This window comes from Apis dorsata, unplaced genomic scaffold, assembly GCF_000469605.1.
Source record: "Apis dorsata unplaced genomic scaffold, Apis dorsata 1.3 scaffold_262, whole genome shotgun sequence".
Lineage (NCBI taxonomy): Eukaryota > Metazoa > Arthropoda > Insecta > Hymenoptera > Apidae > Apis > Apis dorsata.
The window spans coordinates 310,616-317,775 of NW_006263540.1; the positions used below are offsets into that span (position 1 = coordinate 310,616).

The 7,160-nt window shown below is 39.7% G+C and overlaps 3 protein-coding genes across 4 annotated transcripts in view; all 3 read right to left on the reverse strand.

Annotated features, from left to right (window-relative positions):
* Positions 1 to 146: 146 nt before the first annotated feature.
* On the reverse strand, positions 147 to 1,695 carry LOC102670897 (troponin C, isoallergen Bla g 6.0201-like). Its single transcript, XM_006616379.2, has 5 exons — positions 1,538 to 1,695; positions 1,354 to 1,387; positions 1,085 to 1,228; positions 734 to 988; positions 147 to 374 (listed from the first exon to the last, which is right to left on the reverse strand). The coding sequence occupies exons 1-5, from the start codon at positions 1,538 to 1,540 to the stop codon at positions 349 to 351; spliced, it is 462 nt and encodes a 153-aa protein (XP_006616442.1). The 5' UTR covers positions 1,541 to 1,695; the 3' UTR covers positions 147 to 348.
* Positions 1,696 to 3,357: 1,662 nt separating this feature from the next.
* On the reverse strand, positions 3,358 to 6,508 carry LOC116185718 (leucine-rich repeat transmembrane protein FLRT1-like). Its single transcript, XM_031510780.1, has 3 exons — positions 6,310 to 6,508; positions 5,688 to 6,048; positions 3,358 to 5,322 (listed from the first exon to the last, which is right to left on the reverse strand). Exons 1-3 carry the CDS (start codon positions 6,369 to 6,371, stop codon positions 3,526 to 3,528), a joined length of 2,220 nt encoding a protein of 739 aa, XP_031366640.1. The 5' UTR covers positions 6,372 to 6,508; the 3' UTR covers positions 3,358 to 3,525.
* A 53-nt stretch (positions 6,509 to 6,561) lies between these two features.
* The window catches only part of LOC116184842, a 1,230-nt gene continuing 631 nt past the window's right edge, over positions 6,562 to 7,160 (reverse strand). Inside the window, exons 3-5 of one of the 2 annotated variants that reach the window (XM_006616380.2) lie at positions 6,985 to 7,100; positions 6,786 to 6,915; positions 6,562 to 6,711 (exon numbers count right to left, since the gene is read on the reverse strand). In XM_006616380.2, coding sequence (XP_006616443.1) covers positions 6,632 to 6,711; positions 6,786 to 6,915; positions 6,985 to 7,100 — 326 coding nt within the window. In that variant the 3' untranslated portion in view covers positions 6,562 to 6,631. Of the gene's footprint in view, positions 6,712 to 6,781; positions 6,916 to 6,984; positions 7,101 to 7,160 lie in introns of both variants that reach the window. The other variant, XM_031510781.1, reaches the window with a different exon arrangement.

Consider the following 7,160-nt stretch of genomic DNA (forward strand, 5'->3'; position numbering starts at 1 on the left):
GGTCAATTTATGTTAATATAAACTTGTTTCTACGTGAACCATAGATCCTCGTTGAAAATCTTTGGGGTTTCCAAGTTTAATTCCGGCACATAGATAGAAATACATTTCAGCCGATCGTGAGTCCAAAAATCGACCGCGCATAAATATTTTCTCTTACAGTTGCATTATAAGCTCACCATCCCAAGAAACGTCACCTACGAACCTTTAACTTCATACTTTGCCAACATTATCTCGATAAATCGCGCGTTTTCCACGTGTGTAGTAAAGGCAGACGGTATCGTCGTTTATATATGCGCCTCTCGTGGCGACCGACCACGAGGGACGACCGCCTCGTGCCAAGGTGATAATTTAACCTGTCATGACCTCCATGAATTCTGAAATCGTGAAACGATCTTTCTTTGATTCTTCGAATTACATTCGTAATTTCGTAAAATATAACACGATCCTTTTGATGGATTCATCTAGCAGACGAATGATATGATGTAGCAACAATTGTAACATTGTAACGATCCGACATTTTCTTATTTTCACTTTCTTGGAATAATCAACACATCTTCATCTCTATGAGTTTCGCTCATAACGAACTTAATGGATCAACTTTTCTTAATTAAAAAAAATATATATATATATATAAAATAAGAACGCACATTCTCAAGTCTCTCTCGTTTTCACCTCTCCTGCCAAATCACATGGTTCGTCTGCACAAATCTTAAAGAATCACTTGTACACGTACCCTCAAAGTCGACCGTGCCTGAACCATCAGCGTCCACCTCATCGATGATCATGTCCAACTCCTCGGGGGACAGCGCGTCATCCAATTCGTGAAGAATGTCTCTAAACACATCGGTGGTGATGTAACCGTTTCCCTCTTTGTCGTACAAGCGGAAAGCTTCGCGCAATTCTTGCTGCATAGCCTCTGTGTCCGTGTCCTCTTCCATGAATCGGGAGGCTAAGCTACAAAATTCTTCGAAATTCATTTCCCCGGATCCTGAGGAGCGAAAGAGCGATCGATTTATTAGAAAGATCTGTACGATTGATCGATTTCTCTGCAAAATTATTTATTTCCAGATATGCATATAGATACCGAATGGATCGTATTCAGCGATGACCGAGATGAGTTGCGCGGATGGAATTTTCATCCCCATCATACTCAAAATGGTGCCGACTGTGTCGGTGGTGATTGTTCCCTTTTTGTCGGGATCGAACGCTTCGAAACCCATTTTCAACTCTGCAAAGTTGAGAATAAAAAAGAAAAAAAAAAGATATGGAACTTTGTTAATTTTAAATCTTTTGAAAGAAAAATTTATTTAATAATTCTTTTCTTTCTTTCTTCTTGGAAAATTATATACTCACGTGCGATTTGATCTTTGCTGAGTTGAATCTCATCCTAAAAATGAGTAAAATCGTTTCGTATTTATTAATAAGACTTGTTAATTGTAACAATTACCATCGATAATTTTTTACTTTACGTATTATTAGAATCGAATATTCTTTAAATTTAATAGAAAATCCAATAGTTCTATTTTTTTATAATTACCATTTTGACGATATTATATTAACAAATTTAATCACAGAATCACAGAAGTTATCACAGAAGTAAAATGATTAACAGTTCCCCTCTGAACAATCGCTTGTTACTGTACCGATGGAATTGTCACACTGAGCCTTAGTAAATTAATTAGTAGAGCTGCACAGACGCAATCACGCATTCTTATTAGCGTCGATAAACAGTCACCAATCATCTGTCGAGCTAAAGATACTATAAAAAGATTCTTAATTGGGACCCTTTGATGGTTCACGCTTTGCGAAACGTATAGTGTTTTGGCTGAACGAAATCGATGACAAAAAACTACGTCGATGTTTAAATCGATTTTTACTCGTACATTTCCTTCGAGAGTTAATGATTATTTTACTACATTTACATTCATTCCGATATCCTCTTAATAAAAATTAAGAAAAACTTTCTTCTATAATCGTTCCTCAGATCAGAGAGAACATTACATAGAAGAACAATTTTAATATAAATTTTAAATTTGTTACGATTATTCCGAATTTCTCGAATCCCATTTTTTGAAAACTTTTGAATTCAACGAATCGCGTATGTCACAATTTTTATCGCGAAAAAAAAGCCGATATCCGAAAAGAAATATTAAATAATATTCAATCCAAAATCATCGATTCATAGTTTCGCAACCATCATCCGTCATCCTCCGTCGTCGCTTTTAACAAAGTGAAGCGAGGAAATTGAAAGTGAACGCAATTGGAGACAATTGAAATAGATAAATTTCACCCAGTGGGATGATTCATCCCAAGTTCGCGAGGCCGTTTTGCCGCAAAGGAGGGGAAATGGAGCACTTTGTTACATCATTTGGCAATGTCAAGCTCACCGCGAATCCGGAACTGCGATTGGCAGGGGCCGTAGAAAGCCGATGACGCGGTGTTGCGTACAGCACCGGTCATTTCCACGGCACACGGTGGGCGAACACGCAAACGATTATACCGATTGCGAGCTAGTCGATCCAATACAGCGGTTTGATATTGGCATTGCGTCCTTTTAGAGTGATTGCAGTGGATTGCCAGCCGCGCGCCAGAGCGTGCAAAAAAGCTCGCCTGGCTGGCATCCGCTTCTCAGAAGAGAGAACCCGAACAGACCGAATCTTGACCGACCTCCTTCGGCCAATCGGATCGGGAGCCTTCGACGATCTCCACCGACTACGAACTACTGACCTAATCGTCAAAAATAAAACGACAGACACGGCCAATGATAATAATCGGCCATTGTGGTTGGGGAAATAGTTCGGGCAATTTTGCAATTTTCCAATAGACGGGAACAGTACAGGGATAATCGAACGAATCGACCGATTCAAATTGTTTTCTTTTTTTCCTTTTTTTTATTTTCGTCGATCGAGAGTAACCTCTTTCATTCTGGTTATAATAGGGGATCGTTGAGATATTGACATTGACACGCGTATCTTTGGGCTGTACGCCAGATTTAACGAAAGTCGATCCGAGAGACGAGGCGAGAACGGGCGGGTTTAGCGTTTCTCAACTAACGATCATTTTTCTCGATCGTGTCGACACTAAGTGTGTATCGTCGATGGATCGTTGCGATTATTCGTGGAAAATTACACGTTTTTCATAAGACGAAACCAATTTCTCTGTTTCTGTCAATTTTTTCCAAGACATTTTCGAAGATTACTTTCTTATATTTCCTATTCGTGATTTATATTATTGTAATTGTATCATACGTTCGTTACAACTTTTCAACAATTTGCTCGAACAATGCTTTCTATCATATCTTCTCTGAGAATAATAATTTAAACTAGTATAATAAGAGAGTAATAATTTAAAGTTAACGTGAAACGTTGAAACGTTCCACGTTGAGAAACGCTGAGCCACACACACTCTCGCGCTGTTGCGAAACGCGTGTAAGAAGCCCGAGTAAACGAGATTCGAGATCATCGTTTAATTCTTGTAAAACAGGTCGCGGTCCAATAATAAGTATCGAATATCACGAAAATTAAATTAGACGGTGAATACTTGGTAGGCACGCTCGTATTTGGAATCGGTTCCTGAAACAGATGGAATCATGCTCGATGGATGAGGCGGAACTGGAGGAGCGATCGACTTCCGTCTCTCCAGCCCCCACAAATCCAATTGAGTCTCGTTCGTCTCCATCGGCGATACGTAACTATTTCTATCGCTCTGCGAGCTCGCTCTAGATCTCGACGCGCGTCGAGGAATCCCAACCGGGGGCAATGGCGTAACGTATCCATCCTCGTGCGACTTGCCGACATAAGACCGCCGCCTCTGCCACTTCTGGTTCGCGTCGACGCCTCTGGGAAGCACAATGGCGTCCACGTTCCAACGTTTCACCAGCATCACGCGTTTGCTGCCTCGAAGCAACGTCGGGTATCGCCTTATCAGCAGAAACGAGAGGAAACCGCCCACGAAGAAGAGGAGGAGCAACGAGGCGATCGATAAAGAAAGGACAAGTGTTTTGTCAGCGTTCGTCAACCAGGTCCTCGACTCGTAAGCGGGCCTTGTAGTCACGGCCAAACAATTCAACGGGGATATAAATTTCCCGTTATCGTCGAGCAAACAGATCGTGTACGTCGCCTGCGGATCGATATCCTCCACGAGATAAGACCGTTTCGCGTTTCTCGCGCATCTCACGGAGCTGTACACGTTATTATTGTCGAACCAGAGCAGAGTGACGCCAGATTGGGTCAGATTGGGGAGGTTCACCAGTATGCTGGTGTCTAGGATCTTGGAGACGTAGAAATTGGGAAATCGGGGGTAGAGTTGAACGTCTGTCGTCGACTGCAACTTGCGCGAGTTGTAAGTTTGTAGGAACGTGTCGGTAGCGTTACAAGTGACACGGATTTTGTCGTTGTTGTTGTTGGTGATGGTGGTAGAAGATATTCGAGGGGTCGAGATACGATTGTTTTGATTCGAATCGTGTTCGACGGATCCTGATAACCCTGTATTCAGTATCGTGGTAGGGATGGTAATGGAGGACTCGTCGCAAGAGAAATTCGCTACAGCGAATGATTTTCCAGCGTTCATAGGTGGAGTGTTGCAAATTGGATTGTCTATCATGCTCGAATGATCCTCCACGAAATCTTGCATCCATTTTAAGTTGCAATCGCAGTGCCAAGGATTATTTTCCACGTATACATGGAAACGTTTAGCTGAGCTGATCGCCGAATCTAACAGTCCCTCTGGCAATGATGTTATCTTGTTTCTGTTCAACGTCAGAAGCAATATGGACGAAGCCATCGGTTTCAAGACGTCACGGGACACTGTCGCGATGTCGGAGTCGTGCAGGTAGAGGGACTCGATTTTTGACACCCCTGCGAACAATTTCTCGTCGATCCTGGATATAACGTTTCCGTATAATGATAACAATTTTAACTTGAACAACTCGTCCGCGCCCGTTATGTTCTTAAGCACTTCTCGATCGTTGATGGCTTGGCACAGTTCCAGGTTGGTCAAAGAACCCGCAACCTCCTCGAGCAGATTAAATTCGGCCGACTTGACCATGTTCTCCTGTATACTCAGCTCTTGCAATGCCTCGAGGTGACGAAACATCGCCTTGCGCAAAGAAGCGATCTTGTTGTTGACGATGATGATCTTGCTCGTTTTTTCGTAAATGGGCGAGGCAAACGCGTCGTCCTCTATTTCTTTGAGGGAGCATCGGTTCAACGTTAACTCCTCGATCGACAAGTTGACGCTCAGCCAATTCTTTCGAAGCGTGTTGTCCGAGAATTCGCAATCTTCGATGGACAACTTCACCGATTTCGCATTCTTGCAGTTTGCCTGCAGCGAAATTTTAATAATAATTTTACGCAACTGCTTGAGAACGGAGGAAATTAATTTTCAATTATAAAATAAAAAAAGAAATATGGATCGTTGATTATAATGGTAATAGATATTTTTTCATTATACTCCTATCTGAAACCTGATTGAAACAAGTTGCAATTTCATAGCGGTAACGCGCAGTAATATTCGACGAGTTTATTCTTTTTAATGATGCAATACACGTCGTTCCTTTTCGTCGAACGCAAAATTATTAGTTATCGCTACGAAATCACAACAACAAAATCCTTTATCCAACTCAAATGCACGTAAATGGAAAAATAGAAACGGAATTAGAAATATTTATTATTGATCTCTCTCAATACCTTAAAATCATTCTCAATATAGGTTGACACCACTGTTTCGATATTAGCCTCTCTCGGGATGGACGTGCAAATTATCGTGTCGCACGATTTAATCTGGCAATACGAGCTCGCCGATATTTTTCTTTCCTCGATTTTTCTATTCTCCAAAGATTGTTGAAATTCCAACGATTTTCCAATGTACGTATAATTTTCAATAGACGTATAATTTCCAATATACGTATAATTTGTTATTCTTTTAGGGAAAGCATTGGTGTCCGTAATCTTATAGTTTAACATATTGAAAAATATGTAGCATGACCAGAATAAAAGTACAGCGATTCCAAATGTCGAACCAAGAACTAGAAGTCTTCGCCAAACAAAACTGCACGCTCGTTAACGTGCAAAATGATTATTTTTATATCTGATCGAATCGAAGACTGAATGGAAAAATATTCTTTCCTTAAGAGTAATCAATCGTTAAATATCGAATAATCAATTTTTTTATCTTTTTTCTAAATTTTAATTTTAATTTCGCGGTAAAATACAGATTTTCTCTTTTTTTTTTTTTTTCGTATCCAGTCTTCAATTAAAAGTTAAAATTTGCGCAATAGATAAAAAAAAAATGAATTTTTTCGTTCGATACCTTACTAATTCCTGAGATTTCGAGATCCCGGTCGAAAAATTTCTTAACTTTTTAGCGAACATGTACGCGCCTTGTCGATACTTCACGAAGGAACAACAATTGCAACTATCCGACGAATGCGATCTAATTGTTCTAGAACGCGTGTCAATCTGTATCTATCTGTTTCCGATTGATTAATTTTATCGCATGTCGCTATTAGGCCTATTCGAACGCTATTAGAGAGAAAGGTAGCGATAAAAGGTGGGAATAATAAAATATTCTTTTAATCCTCTATAATTTTTGCGGTAATCGACAAGTGCAAATAGATAAAATATAGATTGATTCAGGGATAATTACGCATAGCTTTCAACATGCACAATTTGAAGCTAAGAGCGACGTCACACTTGTCATTCACGCCTAAAACTGAAACATCGACAATACATTTCTATAATTTTAATATCAATTAAATCGATTAATAATAAATGCAATTTACTTACATTTTCTGTGGATATCATCTTCGCACGTTAACGCGATTTTATGGAAAAATGTTTTAAGATCTTCGTCATCGTGATATTGTTTTTCGATAATTCCTGCTATGTTATATGTGCTCAATTCGGAGCCATTCATCTAAAGTAAAAATAAAGAAGAAAACGTGTTAATTTATTGGATGCACGTGGATTCGCGTGGATGTCTTACCGCGCCAATTTGTTGCCAAATGCAAGCTAAGAAACAGCCATAGCTTCTGAAATTTTCCTCTTCGTTTATTAATTTTATTCTTGCCTCCGACGAGTCACGAAGTTTCATTAATTCATCTGCAATTTGTGAGGAGTTTATTTTCTTTCTTTTTTCTTTTTTTTTTTTTTTTTTTTTTT

Excerpts from the sequence above, each read along its gene's own strand:
- LOC102670897 (XM_006616379.2), bottom strand. Across the intron at positions 989-1,084 it reads CGCTGAATACGATCCATTCG|GATCCGGGGAAATGAATTTC; the intron begins GTATCTATATGC and ends TTCGCTCCTCAG. Across the intron at positions 375-733 it reads AGGCACGGTCGACTTTGAGG|AATTCATGGAGGTCATGACA; the intron begins GTACGTGTACAA and ends TCACGATTTCAG.
- LOC116185718 (XM_031510780.1), bottom strand. The coding sequence starts at position 6,371 with ATGTTCGCTAAAAAGTTAAGAAATTTTTCGACCGGGATCTCGAAATCT. Across the intron at positions 6,049-6,309 it reads AAATCTCAGGAATTAGTAAG|TTTTGTTTGGCGAAGACTTC; the intron begins GTATCGAACGAA and ends ACGAGCGTGCAG. Across the intron at positions 5,323-5,687 it reads ATATTGAGAATGATTTTAAG|GCAAACTGCAAGAATGCGAA; the intron begins GTATTGAGAGAG and ends ATTTCGCTGCAG.